Source organism: Leptonychotes weddellii, chromosome X (assembly GCF_054177405.1).
Source record: "Leptonychotes weddellii isolate Sample4059 chromosome X, ASM5417740v2, whole genome shotgun sequence".
Classification (NCBI taxonomy): Eukaryota; Metazoa; Chordata; class Mammalia; order Carnivora; family Phocidae; genus Leptonychotes; species Leptonychotes weddellii.
In genome coordinates, this window is record NC_138385.1 from 69,529,554 (window position 1) to 69,549,402 (window position 19,849).

At 46.7% G+C, this 19,849-nt stretch overlaps 1 protein-coding gene and 1 long non-coding RNA gene across 8 annotated transcripts in view; one reads left to right on the forward strand and one right to left on the reverse strand.

Annotated features, from left to right (window-relative positions):
- GLOD5 (glyoxalase domain containing 5) overlaps positions 1–1,805 on the reverse strand; it is a 5,749-nt gene extending 3,944 nt beyond the window's left edge. Inside the window, exons 1-2 of the mRNA XM_081809286.1 lie at positions 1,777–1,805; positions 1,087–1,207 (exon numbers count right to left, since the gene is read on the reverse strand). Of these exons, the coding sequence (XP_081665412.1) occupies positions 1,087–1,207; positions 1,777–1,805 (150 nt within the window). The remainder of the gene's footprint in view (positions 1–1,086; positions 1,208–1,776) is intronic.
- The window catches only part of LOC115942698 (uncharacterized), an 85,218-nt gene that overhangs the window by 19,802 nt on the left and 45,567 nt on the right, over positions 1–19,849 (forward strand). The window lies entirely within an intron of this gene.

The window sequence follows — 19,849 nt, forward strand, 5'->3', positions numbered from 1 at the left end:
TATCATATGATCTCACTGATAGGAGGAATTTGAGAAACAAGACAGGATCATAGGGGAAGGGAGGGAAAAATGAAACAAGATGAAACCAGAGAGGGAGACAAACCATAAGAGATTCTTAATCTCAGGAAACAAACTGAGGATTGCTGGAGTGGTGGGGGGTGGGAGGGATGGGGTGGCTGGGTGATGGACATTGGGGAGGGTATGTGCTATGGTAAGCACTGTGAATTGTGTAAGACTGATGAATCACAGACCCGTACCCCTGAAACAAATAGTACATTTTATGTTAAAAAAAAAAAAAAAGATAGGGCGCCTGGGTGGCTCAGTTGGTTGGGCGACTGCCTTCGGCTCAGGTCATGATCCTGGAGTCCCTGGATCGAGTTCCACGTCGGGCTCCCTGCTCGGCAGGGAGTCTGCTTCTCCCTCTGACCCTCCCCCCTCTCATGTGCTTGCTCTCTCTCATTCTCTCTCTCTCTCAAATAAATAAATAAAATCTTAAAAAAAAAAAGATAGTAGGAAGGGAAAAATGAAGGGGGAGAAATTGGAGGGCGAGACGAACCATGAGACTATGGACTCTGAGAAACAAACTGAGGGTTCTAGAGGGGACGGGGTTGGGAGGATGGGTGAGCCTGGTAATGGGTATTAAGGAGGGTACATATTGAATGGAGCACTGGGTGTTACATGCGAACAATGAATTATGGAACACGACATCAAAAACTAATGATGGTGACTAACATAACAAAATAAAATAAAATAAATATGTCAATATTGTTTCTTGCTTCTTTTATTCACTCTTATATTTGTAAGATTCATTCTTATTATACTGTGTAGTGGTACTTCGTGCTTGATACTCAGTTAACCCTTTCTGGATAAAAACTGGAACATTCTCTTGCATTACTTTTATGGCAATTTCCTCCCCTCGTTTTTCTCTATTCTCTCTCTGGAAGTTCTACTTTTCAGAGTTTGGAATCTCCTACATTGATCCTTTTTTCTCACAGATTTCCTGTGGGGTGTTTTTAGGGGGAGGGATTAAGAGTATTATAACCAAATTCTACTTCACTTGCAGTTTGTACTTGAGAAAGTGATTACCTTGAAAGTTGTGACTTCCATGCCCAGGATCCTGGAATAAAACATGGTGGTGTCTTTGATACTCTTTACCATCATCACAATATGGTCAAGCCTATGGATAAGGCATGGTGAAAGAGTCTGACTGGGCGCCTGGGTGGCTCAGATGGTTGAGCGTCTGCCTTCGGCTCAGGTCATGATCCCAGGGTCCTGGGATCGAGTCCCGCATCGGGCTCTCTGCTCCTTGGGAGCCTGCTTCTCCCTCTGCCTCTCTCTCTCTCTGTCTCTCATGAATAAATAAATAAAAATCTTTCTAAAAAAAAAAGAAAGAGTCTGACTGCTGTTCCTCCATGACTTAAGAAAAAAATTTGAAAGAGATCATATTGCCTCTGGTCACACCCATGTTTCCTGTTTCCTTCTCTTCACCTGCCCTCATCTCCACAAGGACTATGCTTCCTTCTCAACCCCATTTCCAGGGGAAAGTCCTGAGAGGAAACTTGAGTAGAGTTTTTTTTTTTTTTTAAAGATTTTATTTATTTGAGAGAGAGAGAGCACAAGCAGGGGAAGCAGCAGAGGGAGAGGGAGAAGCAGACTCCCTGCTGAAAAGGGAGCCCAATGCGGGACTTGATCCCAGGACCCTGGGATCATGACCTGAGCCTAAGGCAGATGTTTGACTGAGCCACCCAGGTGCCCACTTGAGTCAAATCTTATCACCCATGTGTGGATTCATAAGAGTCCGCCATGACCACTCTCTACTGTTTTCTTTTTTTATTTAGGATTTTATTTATTTATTTAAGAGAGAGAGAGACAGCAAGAGAGGGAACATAAGCAGGGGGAGCGGGAGAGGGAGAAGTAGGCTTCCCGCCGAGCAGGGAGCCCGATGCGGGGCTCAATCCCAGGATCCTGGGATCATGACCTGAGCCGAAGGTGGATGCTTCAACGACTGAGCCACTCACGTGCCCCTCTCTACTGTTTTCTTGTTCTATTTCTTTCCCCTTGTAGAGGGATAGAGATGAAGGTAAGGGATAAGATGAAGACCAAGACCAAATCATCTCTCGTTGTCCCCAAACTGGAATTCCTCTCTTTTGCAAGGAATGACAAGACACAGAGGAGGCCCAACCCTGTGAGTACAAGCCCTCCGTTGGCCAGTTAAACCAGTCCCATTTTTCTCCTCAGCTATGCCAGGACAGGAAGGGAGCATCTCAGATGACATAAATGTTTCTAGGCATGTGTGTTTACAGATCCACCTTGACGCCCAGTGGGAGGACACAACTCCCCCCTTCTTACTTCCTGCCCTCAGCACACTTTCCACCTGATCTTTCTCTTGATTTGCATTCTTTAGTAATTTGTATATTTACACGACATCTGCTACAAGGTTATAAGGTGCCTGTGGTCTGGCACAATAGCAGAGTATTGTGGTTAAAAGAACAGATTCTGAGAGCCTGACTGATGTTTAATTAATCTCTCTGTGCCTTGGTTTCCCCTTCTGTAAAATGTGCATGATTTTAGACATATAAGATTATTGTGAACATTTAAAAAAAGAGTTGGGTTTTTAAGGGCTTAGAACAATATCTGGCACATAGCCAGTGCTGTAAGAGTTCACCGTGATGATGATGATGTTGTCGTGGTCATCTTGTTAAATTTCACACTCCCTAGCATGGCCCCTAGTCTCTACAGCCTCATCTATCTCAAGCTACATTGTCCTTTTGCCTGTTCCTCATAAGGGCCATCTTTGTATCCTTGGCCTCAGAGCTGTATGCATATCTAATGCATATGCTAATATCTGTCTCTCTGACTAGAATATAAGCTACATAAGGGCAGATATTTTCTCTGTTTTGTTCCCCACTGTGTCCCAAACAACCAGCAGATGTTCAATAATATTTGTTCAATTAGTGGATATCTACTACAACAATTAGGCCCAGTGCCTAGCACAAAGTCTGACTTCTACTCCTATTCTATTCTATTCTATTCTATTCTATTCTATTCTATTCTATTCTATTCTATTCTATTCTATTCTATTCCATTCCATTCCATTCCGCTCTATACTATTTTATTCATTCCATTTGACTGTGTTCAATTCCATTCAAACCATTACATTTTACACAATTGATTGCACTGAGCCCCAGCTTAAAAAAATACTGTGCTGTTCTATTCTCATCAGTGAGGGGAAGCATTAGCAAAGTTGCTGAGCTCTGCTGTCCTCATGGATACAGAGGATCCGTGGGAACACACAAGCAGTAGAATGAGAAATTGACCTTTGGGCTCCATTGAAAATAAAGTTGTATGTTAAAAACCTTTTAATGTCTGTAGGATCTGTAACAGCACCCCCTTTTCATTCCTGATATTGGTAGTTTATATTTTTTCTCTTAATGGCTTGAGAGAAAACAGAAATTACTAATATTTTATTAATGTGTTCAAAGAGCCACATGACTTTGTTGACTATCCAATGGATGCTTGCTTTCTGTTTCACCCATTTCTGCTTTTATCTTTATAATTCCTTCCTTTCTTCCACTTTCTCGGGGTTCAATTTGCTGTTCCTTTTCCAGCTTTTTGATATGGAAGCTCAGGTAATTGGTTTTGTTTTTTATTTAAAGGTTTTATTTTTATTTATTTGACAGAGAGAGAGCACAAGCACAAGCAGGGGGATGGGGCAGAGGGAGAAGCAGACTCCCCGCCGAGTAAGGAGCCTGATGTGGGGCTCGATCCCAGGACCCTGGGATCATGACCTGACCCAAAGGCAGACACTCTACCAACTGTGCCACCCAGGTGCCTTTTTTTTTTTTTTTTTTAAGGTTCAGGTCATTGGTTTTCGACTTTCCTGATCTATGCATTTTAGAACTATAGATTTCCCTCTATGCACTGCTTTAGCCGCACCCCTTCCTTCAATTTTGGTAGTATATTGGAACTCAACTCAACCCATTTCTCCCATTTCTCAATGCCCTGCCAGCTCAGACTCACTCCTGCAGATCCTGTTTTGCAGACAAGGAGCTCCAACCTCACAAATTCAAGGATGAGCAGGGCTGGTTCTCTTAAAGAACCAGAAGAATGCTAGTGTGGTTTAAAATCCAAGAGTGAGTGAGGCTGAACAGGCAGGGAAGGCAAGGGACAGATAGTTCAGGGTTGTTGAGGTGACATTAGGGAGGCTGGTTTATAAAAGGATCCTTGCTAGGGCACCTGGATGGCTCAGTCGTTCAGCATCTGCCTTCGACTCAGGTCCTGGGTCGAGCCCCGCATCGGGCTCCCTGCTCTGCAGGAAGCCTGCTTCTCCCTCTCCCACTCCCCCTGCTTGTGTTCCCTCTTTCGCTGTCTCTCTCTCTCTCTGTCAAAAAATAAATAAAATCTTAAAAAAAAATTAAAAGGATCCTCAGGACATAGTAATCATATAAGGCTTACTCTGTGCCAAGCCCTGATTCTAAGCACTACACGAAATACATTTTATTCCTCACAATAACACCCTCTAATAGAGTGCCCAGAACATGATGCCCTCCCTGCTGCCTCCTATTTTTTACAGAATCCTCTTCAAGGTTTCCTTCAGGATGAACCTCAAGGTCAGTGCCCGGTTTCCTGGTCCCTTCCCACACTGCCCCATCCTGACATTCCTGGAGCCACCCTGAGGGGGTGGAGCAGTCAGCCCTCAGCCCAGGCCCATTCTTGCAGGCATGTTGGTGTCTGACCACAGTGCAACAGGGTCTTTCCGTGTCCCTCTGCTGCCCTCTGCTTGTCTTTGAAAGCGGAAGAGACAGGAGGACGGAAAAATGGATGTCAGCACCCCAGGATAGTCCACAAAGAAGGGAAGCAGGTTAGCAGGCCTGGGCTGGGGGATCCCCAACCTTGGTGTGAACACCCGTGCCCCAGGCCCCTGGGACCACCCCACTCACCTGCTTCTGGGAAGTTCTGCCCCACATCCTGGCTGGCTCCTGGAGGGCAGACGGCATAGCATGGCAGGCAAGGTGTCCTTGCCCTGGAGCCTCCAGACAGCCCTCTGGCTCAGTGCCCTGAGATCAAGGGCCACGAATGGGAGGGCCACGGGCTGAGGAATGCTGGTGGTGACAGAGGTAGGCGGTGCGAGTGCAAGGACTCTGATAGAAAACTCAGGACCCCGAAAGTACAAGCTTGAGGTCTGACTTCGTCGGCTCAGGCCGCCATAACAAAGTACCACAGACCGGGGGGCTTGAACAACAGAAATTAATTCTCTCACCGTTCTGGGGGCCAGAAGTCTGAGATCGGGGTGCCAGCAAGGTGACGTGCTGGTGACGTCTCTCTTCCTGGCTTGAGGATGACCACCTTCTCTCTGTGTCCTCACATGGCGGAGAGAAAGAGCAGCCTCTCTGGTCTCTTCTTCTTCTTTTTTTTTTTTTTTTAAAGATTTTATTTATTTGAGAGAGAGAGAATGAGAGAGAGAGCACATGAGGGGGGGAGGGTCAGAGGGAGAAGCAGACTCCCTGCTGAGCAGGGAGCCCGATGCGAGACTCAATCCAGGGACTCCAGAATCATGACCTGAGCCGAAGGCAGTCGCTTAACCAACTGAGCCACCCAGGCGCCCTCTGGTCTCTTCTTGTAAGGGTACTAATCCCATATTGAAGACCCCACCCTCATGACCTCATCGAAACCCTAATCACCCCCACCCTGCAAAGGCTTCACCTCCTAATACCATCACACTGGGGGCTGGGACTTCAACATATGAATTTGGGGGGACACAAACTCTCAGTCCATTACAAGGTGTATGTGTAAGGGCTTACTTTGTAATAATAAAAAAAATGCCCATCCCAAGTACGGTGAGGGGATCTTTATTCTAGGGTGTGAGGTCTCTGGTCTATGTAGGCTTGTGTCCCCAGAGTGTGAGAGCACTGATCTGTTTGGGAGTCAGAGTTTGTGTCCAGGGTGTGAAGTTGAAAGCTGTCTGAGTTAGGGTATGACCACTGACTTGGGGGTCTGTTTCTGAGCCAAGATCTCTTAAGCTATTAAGTGTTCTGTGTCCCGGGGTGCAATGTTTCTGAGTTCTTTTGGTGTATGAGCTTTGAGGTTTTCCCCATCCCCATCCATCCCTTACCACGCCCTCTCCTTGCACTGCTGAGAGGCAGGGACCATTCATCAGTCCCACTGCTGCTGACCTTACCCTGAACTGAGTTCCCTCTCTCTTGGGGGTTAATGATCCAGCCCCTGGGGCATGTGAGTTTGAGATTCTTGTTCCTAGGCACACCCCAAGTACCCCCCCACACACACACATACGTACAAGTTCTCTATGCTATGCATATTGATTTTGGCATATGATTTTCCTTTATAACACATGAATATAGGTTTGAATAAAAGGTTTCAACAGTATATCCATATATGGACTACAAGGTCATTTCCACCTCCATACTCCAAAAATTACCACTCAGGTCAGTTTCTGGTGTTTCCTTACACACACACACACACACACACACACGTCACCATGACTAACTCCCACCTACTTTTCCTTGTCAATGGCCTGTCCTGCAGAAGGCACCCCCACCCCCATAAGCACCCACACGTCCCACCCATCCTGCCTCATGTGCAGCGGGTGCCCTGTGGTAGAACACTAAGCCCCAGCATTTCTTTTTTTTTTTTTTTAAAGATTTTATTTATTTATTTGAGAGAGAGAATGACATAGAGATAGCATGAGAGGGGGGAGGGTCAGAGGGAGAAGCAGGCTCCCTGCTCAGCAGGGAGCCCGATGTGGGACTCGATCCCAGGACTCCAGGATCATGACCTGAGCCGAAGGCAGTCGCTTAACCAACTGAGCCACCCAGGCGCCCAGCCCCAGCATTTCTTTCACTCTGCAATAGGCATCGGCTCTATGTGCAGATTTATAAGGTTGTCCCAATTGTTCGCTCCTACCAGCCTTGTGCACACAGCTCGGAGAATGTGTGTACGTGTTAGATGGAGTTAGAAGTGGAATTGCTGCGTCAGAGGGTTCATTCATGCGCCAAACACCTAAGGAGCGTGTTCTGTGTAGCGAGTGCTGTCCTAGGTGCTGAAGAGACATCAAAGAACTGGATGGGACAAATGTCCTTGCCCACGTGGAGCCTACATTCTAGTTGGGGAAGAAGAGGGTGTACAAAGTTGATTTCCCTAGATGTTTCACAAGATTCTGGAAGGTTTTATTCCCATCAGTGGTGCCTCTATTGGCTTTCTTTCCACTCCTCCCTGCGGGGCGGAGTCTGTGGCAGGAGGCTGGCCGCATTGGCCTTGGCTCTCTCTGAGATCCGCAGGGTCTGGGGCTCGGACGGTCTCTTTGGGGATGTGGACAGATATGTGTGTGTGGTCGGGAAGGAGGATATGGCAATTCAGTGGTCCCCTGGAGAGAGTGAGGGGAAATAGGATTAGAGAGGCCACTTAATGGAGTGGGCGGGAGCTAGGGACAATGGTCCACTGAATTAGGCATGAAGAGCCCCTCGCAAGTCACACCCACAGAGGGCGGGCCGGAGCAGTGGCACTGAGGAATCCAGTACTGTCTTGGAATATACCATTGTGAGACTGTTTTGCGGACACCCTGGGGGGGGTCACAGAGACAGGGATGTGGCCACCACACGAGGTAGCATGCACTGGGGAGTGGACAGCCTTGGGTTACTCCGACGGGGGTTTGGGCAATCCAGAAGTCACACACACTAGGGAGTGGATACTCCTTGAATCACACACACTGGAGACTGCACACTCTTGGGGTCACACAGAGTGGATTGTAGACATTTCTGGAGTCAGATTGACTAGTGTGTTGACACTATTGTAGTCAGACAAACTGGGGTGTGGGTGGTCCTACAAACAGATTTGTGTGTGGAAGCTTCTAGAGTCACACATGCTAAGGAGGAGACACTCCTGAGTCACCCAGCCTGGCTAGTAGACATTCACAGGGTCACACATATCAGGGTGTGTCCATCCCAGAGGTCAGATAGCAGATTGGATTGTGGAGCTTTTGGGATCACTCAGACTGGGATGTGGGCCCTTCTGGGCTCAGACAGCCTAAGGTGTAGACAACTATGAGGTAAGAATGAGCAGGTGTGGACAGACATGGGGTCACCAAGATGGAGGTTTGGACATGCCTGGAGTCACACTGGAGTGTGGACAGACACAGGGTCACGCAGAGGTGTGAACACTCCAAGGTGTCCATCACACACACTGGAGAGTAGAAATCTCTGGGGTCACACAGAGGGAGCTTGGGACACTCTTGACATTAAACACACTGGGGAGTGGAGACTCCTGAAATCACACACACTGTGGATTGGGCACTCCTTGTGTTGCACAGATTGGGGTGTGAACATCTATGGTGTTATACAGACCGAGGAGGAGACACTCCTGGGATTGTCGTGACTGAGGTGGGGGGACAGTTCTTTAGTCCAATAAGTGATGCGTTGGCACCTCTCAGGCCAGAAACTGAGGTGTAGACACTCCTGTGGTCACACAGAGTAGTTGTGGGACAGTCCCTGGTGTAGACTTGGGAGTGGACACTGCTGAGGTCACAGACTGTGGTGTGGATGGCCTTGGGGTCAAACAAACCAGGATGCGAATTCTCTTGGGTCACACAGACTGGGTGTGGACACCCCCGCAGTCACCCAAATGGGTATTTGGACACTACTGGGGTCACACACGCTGGTCACACACCTCTGGGGTCACTCACGTTGAACACTATCATAGTCTAGGGTGTGGACACTGTTGGTGTCACACACTTGGGGGGTGGGCACTCCTGGGGTTATACACTGGGATGGGGACGCTTCTGGCATCTCACACAAGGGTGTGCCCGTTCATGATGTCACACAGGACGGGGACTGAATGATGCTAGAGGTGTCCATTTGGTGACCCTGATTTAGAGGGCAAAGTTTGAATACCACCTGTTAAAAGTACTTAGACAAGGGGTACCCGGGTGGGTCAGTCGTTAAGCATCTGCCTTCGGCTCAGGTCATGATCCCAGGGTCCTGGGGTCGAGCCCCGCATCGGGCTCCCCGCTCAGCGGGAAGCCTGCTTCTCCCTCTCCCACTCCCCCTGCTTGTGTTCCCTCTCTCGCTGTGTCTCTCTCTGTCAAATAAATAAATAAAATCTTAAAAAAAAAAAAGTACTTAGCCAAGGAGGCCGTGAGACCAAGGTGGTTCTGATACCTCAGTAGCCTCAGTAAGCAAACCGAAACCTAAGCCGGAGCAATGCACTTGTACCCAAGAAATCGAAATGTCAGAACAACCATCACAAACAGCCAACTAGGCTTTCCCGGTAAGGCCACCGCTTCAGCTCTAGCCAATCAAATAATCTCCTCCCTTCGCTTCCCATCTGCCCTAGGAAAGACTTGCCCCCAGCTCCTGTCCAGAGCTCTCCTCACCACTTCCGGTTTGGCGCTGCCCAGTTCCTGTTGCCTTAGGCTCCAAGAAACCGAAAATTTAAGCGTGCCTCAGTTTATCAGTTTATCTTTTAACACACCTGTGCCACCCACAGGACAGGCTCTCAAATGCGGGCCTCACTTTTAGTATCTGTGCCACCAAAGTGAGCACTGGGCTTCACTTTTTTTTTTCATAAAGATTTTATTTATTTGAGAGAGAGAAAGCAGGAGAGGGGCAGAGGGAGAGGGAGAAGCAGGCTCCGCGCTGAGCAGGGAGCCCGATGCAGGGCTCAGTCCCAGGACCCTGGGATCATGACCTGAGCCGAAGGCAGTGCTTAATGACTGAGCCACCCAGGCACCCTGGGCTTCACTTTTAATTGCCACGTAAGACCCCATAGACTGATTCTTTTCATGGGGACCCGGGATGCCTGAGGAAGAGAAGCGTCAAAGATCTATTGCTTGGAAGGTCTGCGGTGGATCATGACCTGAGCTGAAGGCAGACTCTTAACCGACTGAGCCACCCGGGCACCCCGTCTTCTCTGCTTCTGTCTCAAATCCCCCTCGGCTACCCTCTTACAAAGACATTTGTGGTTACGTTTAGGTCCTGCCTGGATAATCAAGATAATTTCCCCATCATGGACCCTTAACTTTTTGGGGGGAGCGGAGCAGAGGGAGAGGGAGAGAGAGAATCTTAAGCAGGCTCCACGCCCAGTGTGGAGCCTGATACCAGGCATGATCCCACAATTCTGAGATCATGACCTGAGCCGAAATAAAGAGTTGGTTACTTAACCAACTGAGCCACCCAGGCGCTCCTGGAACCTTAACTTAATCACACCTGCTAAGTCCTTTTTTTTTTTTTTTTTGCCACATAAGTGAACATTCACAGGTTCCAGGGATTAGGAGCTGGACACCTTCTGGAGGACCATTATTCAGCCCACCACAGTGGGAGGCGCCAGGAAGCAGTCCTCAGGGCGGTGACATCTCAGTCGACATCTGAGGGATAGGGAGTTAACTGGGCAGAAGAAAAAGAGACAAAATAAGCCAGCAGGAGGGAGGAACAGCATGTGTAGAGCACTTGGAGATGGGAACGCACAATAGCAATGTGGGAGTGACCGAGCCTTTTAGGATGGCGGGCGGGACATCGGTGGGCAGGTTGCTCAGGACGCTGAACTGAGGCCTGTGGGGGTACAAGCCTTCTCCTCCCAGCTCCTCTCTAGACCCTGGGCCTGGCGAGGTTCCAGGTGGAGCCTGCTCCATCCTCAGCACCACTCTGGCTTCCAGAGGCCCAGGCTAGCCCAGCCAGGCAGAGGGGAGAGAAGGCAAAAGGCAGCCTGACCATGTGCCCGTGGTTGGTGGGCCATGCGGCTCCCTAGTCATGCAGAATGGACAGGCTAAAGGCCGGCCTGTGGCTGAGAAATGCAGCCTTTCACCAGGCCTGGAGACGTGGGCAGCCAGCTCCCACTCACTCCCTCAGGAAGGCAGGCCTCCGGGCCAGAGTGCCCCCACCAGCACCCGTCAGTGTGGACTGACAATGGTTAAGAGCCTGGCGGGGCAATGGTTGGACAGCCTGGCCTGCAATCTCAACTCTGCCGCTCACTGGTGGGATGGCCTTGGGCCAGTGACTTGGCCTCCCTGGGAACCACCCCCCCATCCCACCTTTTCCTCCACTCGAAATAGTAGGTTAGTTATTATAAGCACCGAGAAGTACTGCGAGCCTCAGGATGCTGCACTGGAAAGGGGTAGGAGGAATCTGGGGCTTCTGAGACGGCATTGAACCAACCTGAAACCACTTCCTCTTTTTGTGAGTTCATCTATTCTCTCTCTTTTAAATATTTTATTTATTTGTCTGACAGAGAGAGAGAGAGAACACAAGCAGGGGGCGTGGCAGAGGGAGAGGGAGAAGCAGACTCCCGGCTGAGCAAGGAGCCCGATGCGGGACTTGACCCCAGGACCCTGGGATTGTGATCTGAGCAGAAGGCAGACGCTTAACGACTGAGCCACCCAGGCACGCCCCATCTATTCTCTTAATTGGTCAAGCTGGTTTAAGTTGATTTCCGTTACTTGCAGAAAAAAGCATCTTAACTGATAAAGGTTTCTCATAATCTTTTTTTTTTTTGCTTAGAAAATTACGAAAAATTTAAATGTAGAGGATGTTGTGATGACAACTTTAGTGGAGGTTTGGCAGTTTTTTACATTTTGCATATGTGGCCGGCAGAATAATGCCCCGACCCTCAAAGATGATCACGTCCTAATTCCTGAGACCTGTGAATGTTAGGTTACACTGCAAAAGAGAATTAAAGTTGCTAATCAGCTGACCTTAAAATAAGACAATTATCCTGGGTTATCTGGTGGAGCCAATATGCTCATAAGGGTCCTTAAAAGTGGAAGAAGAAGGCAGGAGTGATGTGATATGAGAAAAGCCCAACTAAGGTTGCTAGCTTTGAAGATGGAGGAAGAAGGCCATGGGCCAAGGGATGCAGGGGCCTCTCGAAGCTGGAAGAGGCAAGAAAACAGAGTTTCCCCTGGAGCCTCTAGAAGGGAACCGCAGACCTGCTAACACCCTGATTGGAGCCACTGAGACCTGTGCCAGACTTCTGACTTCCAGAACTGGAAGGTAGTAAATTTGTGTTGTTTTGAGTCACTACATTTGCTATAATTTGTTATAGTGGCAAAAAGAAACTAATACAGCATCCATTTATTTTTCTTCTGTTAATTTTTTTTAAAGATTTTATTTATTTATTTGAGAGAGAGAGAGTGAGAAAGAACATGAGAGAGAACAGGCAGGAGCGGCAGAGGCAGAGAGAGAGGGAGAAGCAGGCTCCCCACTGAGCAGGGAGCCCGACGTGGGGCTCGATCCCAGGACCCCGGGATCATGACCTGAGCCGAAGGCAGACGCTTAACCGACTGAGCCACCCAGGCGCCCTTTCTTGTGTTAATTTAATTGAAGAAAAGCTCAACACCTTTTACTTAAACTACCATGTATAGTGCCAGCCCCTTCACAGAAACTGCTTTTCTTTCTTTCCCTCTTGCTGATTCTCTCCACCCGCCAATCGCCTCCTTGTGCATGTGCAGAGGAACATGGTAAGAGAAAATGGTTACTTGGTTATTTCTTGATGTTAGGATTTAGAGGAGCTTTTATTTTATTTTATTTTTTAAAATTTTATTTGAGAGAGCAGGGGGAGGGGCAGAGGCAGAGGGAGAGAATCTGGAGCAGACTCCGCTCTGAGCGTGGAGCCCCACGTGGGGCCCCAACCCCAAGCCCCTGGGATCATGACTTTAGCTGAAGGTGGATGTCTGACTGGGCCACCCAGGCGCCCCTAGAGGGATTTTTTTAAGTTTTCATCTATGGGGCACCTGGGTGGCTCAGTCATTAAGCATCTAGCTTCGGTTCAGGTCATGATCTCGGGGTCCTGGGATCGAGCCCCGCATCGCACTCCCCGCTCAGCCGGGAGCCTGCTTCTCCCTCTCCCGCTCCCCCTGCTTCTGTTCTCTCTCTCTCTGTGTCTTCCTCTGTCAAATAAATAAATAAAATCTTTTTTTAAAAAAGAAACTTCTATGTGATAATAATTTTAAAATGTGTTCTGTTCAGAGAGAGCTGAGTTAGTTCCTTAAAGATCCTTCATCTTCACCGTCTTGTGACCTCCCGACAAACCTGTGAAACCTGTGATGGATCAGAATGGTGCTTTTGACTCCTCATTTGACAGAAGGAAGAACGGAGGCTCATGGGGAGCACATGACTTGGCCAAGGTCACACAGTCAGAATGCAGATCTCCAGATTCCATTCCAGAACATGGCCTAGAAGCACCGAGATCAGGAATATGTGGAAAGCATTCTGTCTTCCTATCTAGGATATAGTCCATCAAATCTGTTTTCTTCTGGAAGAATCACATTTGATTTTTGGCCCTCATCTCTATGATGGCCCCCTCCCTATCTTCAGAGAGCCTTTTATAAGTAACAAAAAAGCATTTAATCATTTGTTTAAAAGTTGCTAGTATTACTTTTACAGATACAAAACTAAGCCGAACCCTTTCTGGCTCTTCCCATTAACTGAGGTTTATGGAATTTTAATGGATTTTTTTTTAGACATTTCTATTAATGAGAATATGGCTCAATTTTTAAAAAAATTTTTAAAGTAGGCTCCAGGGGCGCCTGGGTGGCTCAGTCAGTTAAGCATCTGTCTTTGGCTCAGGTCGTGATCCCGGGATCCTGGGATCGAGCCCCATGTCAGGCTCCCTGCTCAATGGAGATCCTGCTTCTCCCTCTCCCTCTGCCACTCCCCCTCTGTCCCTCTCCCTGCTTGTGCTCTCTCTCTCTCTTTCTCTCAAATAAATAAATAAAATCTTTAAAAAAAATAAATAAAGTAGGCTCCGTGCCCAGCATGAAGCCCAATGTGTGGCTTGAACTCACAACCCTGAGATCAAGACCTGCGCTGAGATTAAGAGTCAGATGCTTAACTAAGCCACCCAGCCACCCCAATATGGCTCAATTTTATTTTTATTTTCATTTTTTTAAAGATTTTATTTATTTGACAGAGAGAGAGACACAGCGAGAGAGGAACAGAAGCAGGGGGAGTGGGAGAGGGAGAAGCAGGCTCTCCGCAGAGCAGGGAGCCCGATGCGGGGCTCAATCCCTGGATCCTGGGATCATGACCTGAGCTGAAGGCAGACGCTTAACGACTGAGCCACCCCGGTGCCCCCCCGGCTCAATTTTTAAATGAGAATCTAAGCTGCCAATATTCCCATTAGGACTTTTATTTAAATTGAGAAAATACTTACCCATCACAGCCTGGCCGTACAGCTGGGACTCCTTGTACAATGGTGAGGTCAGGGGCATGCAGGGCCCTGGGGCATCGAGGGAGATATGAGTGTCTGGGTGGGAGTAGGCCACGTGGAGAGGCTCCAGGACCTGCTTGAGAGCCATTGCTTTATGCTGGGCATGAGGAATGTGGGAGTTAGTGCCAACCTCCTCTCTAGCTGTCATCTGGGAAACACTTGCTTCCATTTCTCCCTGACCTCTCTAGGTTTGTGGAGAGTCCAGTTGGCAGGAGAAGGAGTCCAGGGTGGCTTCCCCAGCATGTCCCAAACCGTTTCATGATCAAAGCCGTCCTGGCAGTGGGCACAGGGGACATTGGTGACCTCATGCCTTATCTAGAGGAGGAGACCCTACCATGCTCCCACCCATTGCTGTTGTATGGGTGGCCAGATCTTCCAATATCCCAGCAGTAGCCAGATACTGCAAATTAGTAGAGAGTCTTTACTTTTTATTTTTAAAAAAAGATTTTATTTATTTATTTGAGAGAGAGAATGAGATAGAGAGAGAGAGAGCATGAGAAGGGGGAGGGTCAGAGGGAGAAGCAGACTCCCTGCTGAGCAGGGAGCCCGATGCGGGACTCGATCCTGGGACTCCAGGATCATGACCTGAGCCGAAGGCAGTCGCTTAACCAACTGAGCCACCCAGGTGCCCGAGTCTTTACTTTTTAAAGTTGATCACTAGTTATGTGTTTGTTTTGTTTTGTTTTTGTTTTGTTTTAATCCTTTGCCGTTGGGGCCCCTGGGTGGCTCAGTCATTTAAGCATCTGTCTTTGGCTCAGGTCATGATGTTGGGGTCCTGGGATTGAGCCCCACGTCAGGTTCCCTGCTCAGTGGGGAGTCTGCTTCTCCCTCTGATTGCCGCCCCCTCCCCCGCTCGTCCTCTCACTTGCTCTCCACTCTCTCTCTCCAATAAATAAATAAAATCTTAAAAAAAAAAATCCTTTGCTGCCACTAGAAAAGGAGGCAAAGACTTGAAGTGGCACACTACAGAAAAGGATGCCCAAATGTCCAATAAATACGTGAAGGATGGTCAGCCTCATTATTCGTCAAGGAAAAGAAAATTAAAACTATGAAGAGGAACCTTACAATAATATCGTATTAGTAAAACGATTTTTTTAGTGTAATACTTTATGCACGGTTGGTGGGAGTGTAAACGGATGCAACCACTTTGGAAAACCATTTGGAATTCTTTAGGAATGCATACGGTATGTGTCTTCTGTGACCCAGAAATTACACTCCTTGATGCACGCTAAGAGAATAGATAAACTGCTTGCGGGATATCTACCAATAGAGTACTACAAAGTGATGGGAATGAGCAGGTTACAGCTACGCACAACGTCCAGGTACTTCACAGACATAATGTTGAGGAAAAAAAGTAAGACACAAAACATACATGATGTATTTTAATTCCTTTATATACTGTTCAAAGCAGGCAAAACGAAACTCTGCTGTTTAGGTTCACAGTGTGGGTGATAAAGAGCAAGAAAAGCAAGGAAATCATGACCATGAAAGTCAGGGGGGTGGTCCTCTCTGGGAAGAGAGAATGACATGCCAGGGAAGGGGCCCACCTCGGGCTTCTGTGGTTCCGGCCATGTTCTGTTTCAGGGCCAGCAAACCACGACCCATGGGCCAAATCTAGCCTGTTACCTGTTTCTGCATGGCCTTGAGCTGAGAAAGGTAAGAGCTTTTTACCTTTTCTTTTAAGAGTTTATTTATTTAGAGAGAGACAGAGAGTGCAAGCAGGGGGAGGGGCAGAGGGAGAGAGAGAATCCTAAGCAGGCTCCATGCCCAGTGACGAGCCCGATGTGGGGCTCCACCCCTGGACCCTGAGATCATGACCTGAGCTGAAATCTAGAATCGGATGCTTAACCAACTGAGACACCCAAGGGCACAGTGATTTAACAAGTCCACACATGATTCAGTGCTGATCAAGATAAGTGGACTCCTGGGCGCCTGGGTGGCTCAGTTGGTTAAGCGACTGCCTTCGGCTCAGGTCATGATCCTGGAGTCCCGCGATCGAGTCCCACATTGGGCTCCCTGCTCAGCGGGGGGTCTGCTTCTCCCTCTGACCCTCTTCCCTCTCGTGCTCTCTGTCTCTCATTCTCTCTCAAATAAATAAATAAAATCTTTATAAAAAAAAAAAGATAAGTGGACTCCTAATCCCCCTTCACCTATTTCACCCATCCTCCCACCTACTTCCCTTCTGGCAACCACCAGTTTGTTCTCTATAGTTAAGAGTCTTGTTTTTGGTTTGTATTTTTTGTATCTTTGTTCCTTTGTTCTGTTTCTTAAATTCCACATATGAGTGAAATCATATGGTATTTGTCTTTCTCTAACTTATTTTGCTTAGCATTATACTCTCTAGAACCATCCATACTGTTGCAAATGGCAAGTTTTCATTTTTTTATGCCTGAGTAATATTCCATTGTGTGTATGTATGTGTGTGTGTGTATATATATATATATATATATATATAAAATATACCACATCTTCTTTATCAATTCACCAATCAATGAACACTTGAGCTGCTTCCATAATTTGGCTATTGTAAATAATGTTGCAAAAAATATAGGGGTGCATATATCCCTTCAAATTAGTGCTTTTGTAGACTTTGGGTAAATACCCAGTAGTGCAATTACTGGATTGGAGGGTAGTTCTATTTTTTTATTTTTTGAGGAACCTCCACATTGTTTTCCAGAGTGGCTGTACCAACTTGCATTCCCACCAACAGTGCATGGGGCTTCCTTTATCTCTACATTCTTGCCAACACCTGTTGTTTCTTGTGTTTTTAAAATCATTTTAGGGATGCCTGAGTGGCTCAGTCATTAAGCATCTGCCTTTGGCTCGGGTCATGATCTCAGGGTCCTGGGATGGAGCCCTGTGTCGGGCTCCCTGCTCAGCAGGGAGTTTGCTTCTCCCTCTCCCTCTGCCCCTCCCCCCACTCATGCTCTCTCTCAAATAAATGAAACCTTTAAAAAATCATTTTAAAAGGTAAAAAGCTCTGGAACACGTGGGTGACTCAATCACTTAAACATCCAAATCTTGATTTCAGCTCATGTCATGATCTCAGGGTCCTGGGATCGAGCCCCGCATCAGGCTCCCTGCTCAGCGGGAAGTCTGCTTCTCCCTCTCCCTCTGCATCTCCCCCTGGCTTGTGCTCTCTCACTCTCTCAAATAAATAAAATCTTAAAAAAAATCTAAAATAAAATGATTAAAAAGAACAAAAAATATTTTGTGACATGTGAAAATTATGTGGAATTCAAATTTTAGGATCTGTGAATAAAGTTTTACTAGAATACAGCCACTGTTGTTCATTTATGTATTGTCTATGGCTACTTTCACAACATTTTTTTTTTCAGTGAATTACCAAAATTTGACAGTTGGAGCTATTTTTCTGCTACAGTAACTGGCTCTTAAATCACTAAAATGGCAACACTACTTAAAATCATACCTCTTCAAATAAAGAACTGGGATGTCTCTCCTGTAGGTTTGGTTGAGAGAAAACCAAGAGGGGTGACTGAGAATTAAACATACATATTGAAGAAAGGGAAAGTCTGTTTTGTGGCCAAAGTCCCAAGTCTACCATTTGGAGATAACTTTGGATCTGTATACATGCTCTGAAAATCAGCCAATCGGTAATAGCCTCACTCTTGTGACTACACTTCTGAGAGTTTACAAATCAACCACAACTTCAAGCTTGTGAAATTCAATAGACAAGTAGGCAAAAGATCCGAACAGGCACTTAAGAAGAGGATGCTCAAATGTTCAATAAATGTGAAAGACGGACATCTGGCTGGCTCAGTTGGTAGAACGTGCAACTCTTGAACTCGGGGTTAGAGTTCGAGCCCCACCTTGGGTGTAGAGATTATTTCAAAATTTAAAAAATCTTTGGGCACCTGGGTGGCTCAGATGGTTGGGCGTCTGCCTTCGGCTCAGGTCATGATCCCAGGGTCCTGGGATCGAGTCCCGCATCGGGCTCCCTGCTCCTTGGGAGCCTGCTTCTCTCTCTCTCTCTCTGTCTCTCATGAATAAATAAACAAAATCTTTAAAAAAAATAAAAAATAAAAAATAAAAAAATCTTTAAAAAACTGTGAAAGACGTTCAACCTCATTTTTTACTGGGGAAAAGCAAATTAAAATCCCAATAACGAACATCACATATATCAGAATGGTAACAAAAACTGTTTTTTTTTTAAAGATTTATTTCTTTATTTGACAGAGAGAGACACAGCGTGGGAGGGAACAGAAGCAGGGGGAGTGGGAGAGGGAGAAGCTGGCTCCCCGCTGAGCAGGGAGCCTGATGTGGGGCTCGATCCCAGGACCCTGAGATCATGACCTGAGCCGAAGGCAGAAGCTTAATGACTGAGCCACCCAGGCGCCCACAAAAACTATTTTTAAGGCAATTCTTTATGCACTGCTGGTCAGAGTATAAGGTGATTCAACCACTTAGGGGTGCCTGGCTGGCTCAGTCAGTGGGGTCTGTGAGTTCGAGCCAAACATTGGGTGCTGAGATTACTTAAAAATATATATATTTTAAAAATGATTCAACCAATTTGGCAAAACATTTGGAATTATTTAAGAAAGTTTAAAGATATGCATCTTTTGTAATCCAAAAATTCCACTTCTCTAGGTACACTAGAGAATGAATAAACAAATTGTGGAGTACATCTAATTATCCCTGGGTGATAAATGCCTAGTCCTCAAAGCCAGCCAATCAATGATAAGCCCTCCTGAAAAGTCAGCCAATCAGTGACGACCCCAAGCTTCTAGGCGATGTCCAAACAGAGCACGCTCACTTGAGCCACCTGTTCTGAAAGTCGGGGGTTGACAGCAGCCTTACTCCAGCAAGAGTAGGAACACTCTGAAAGTCCTTCAGTGTCTTTGCACTTCTACTTCTCTACATCCAACAATCCATGCAGGCCTGGGTCTCCAAAACCTTCCCAAAGCTCTGGCTTTGTTCTGGAAAAGTGCACCTTACAAGTACAGCTCACCCTTACAGGTAAATGTGAAGTTCACCTGATTTGCAGCAGATATTGAGCACAATTCATTGTTAGATCACAGGTCTTTCAATGGCTCATGGTTTGTTATGCATTTGACATGTAACAGACGCACTGTGAGATGATCAAATCCAACTACAGTTGTGGTGGTTGTTATTATATATATATATAATATAATATATACATATGTATTTTTAATGTGTTTAAACCCCTAAATGCTAAAACACCAGTGTAAATTTTGTGGTGAATTTACTAAACAGTAGACACTAAATGAGGAAAAGTCCTTTTGAAATTCTTTGAGCAGTATCCAATTGTTCATTCAATATCAAAAATGGTAGGAAGTCAGATATAAGCCAACATAGTACAGCTAAGCATAGGAGATGTATGATTTCTTCAACTTGTACCAAAGAAACTCATAAAATGATGACATTTTCATTAAGAAATTTAGGGACGCCTGGCTGGCTCAGTAGGTAGAGCATGCGACTCTTGACCTCAGGGTTGTGATTTGGAGCCCCATGGTGAGTGTAGAGATTAGTTAAAAATAAATTTTATTTTATTATTTTTTAAAGATTTTATTTATTTATTTGACAGAGAGAGAGAGACAGTGAGAGCAGGAACACAAGCAGGGGGAACAGCAGAGGGAAAGGGAGAAGCAGGCTT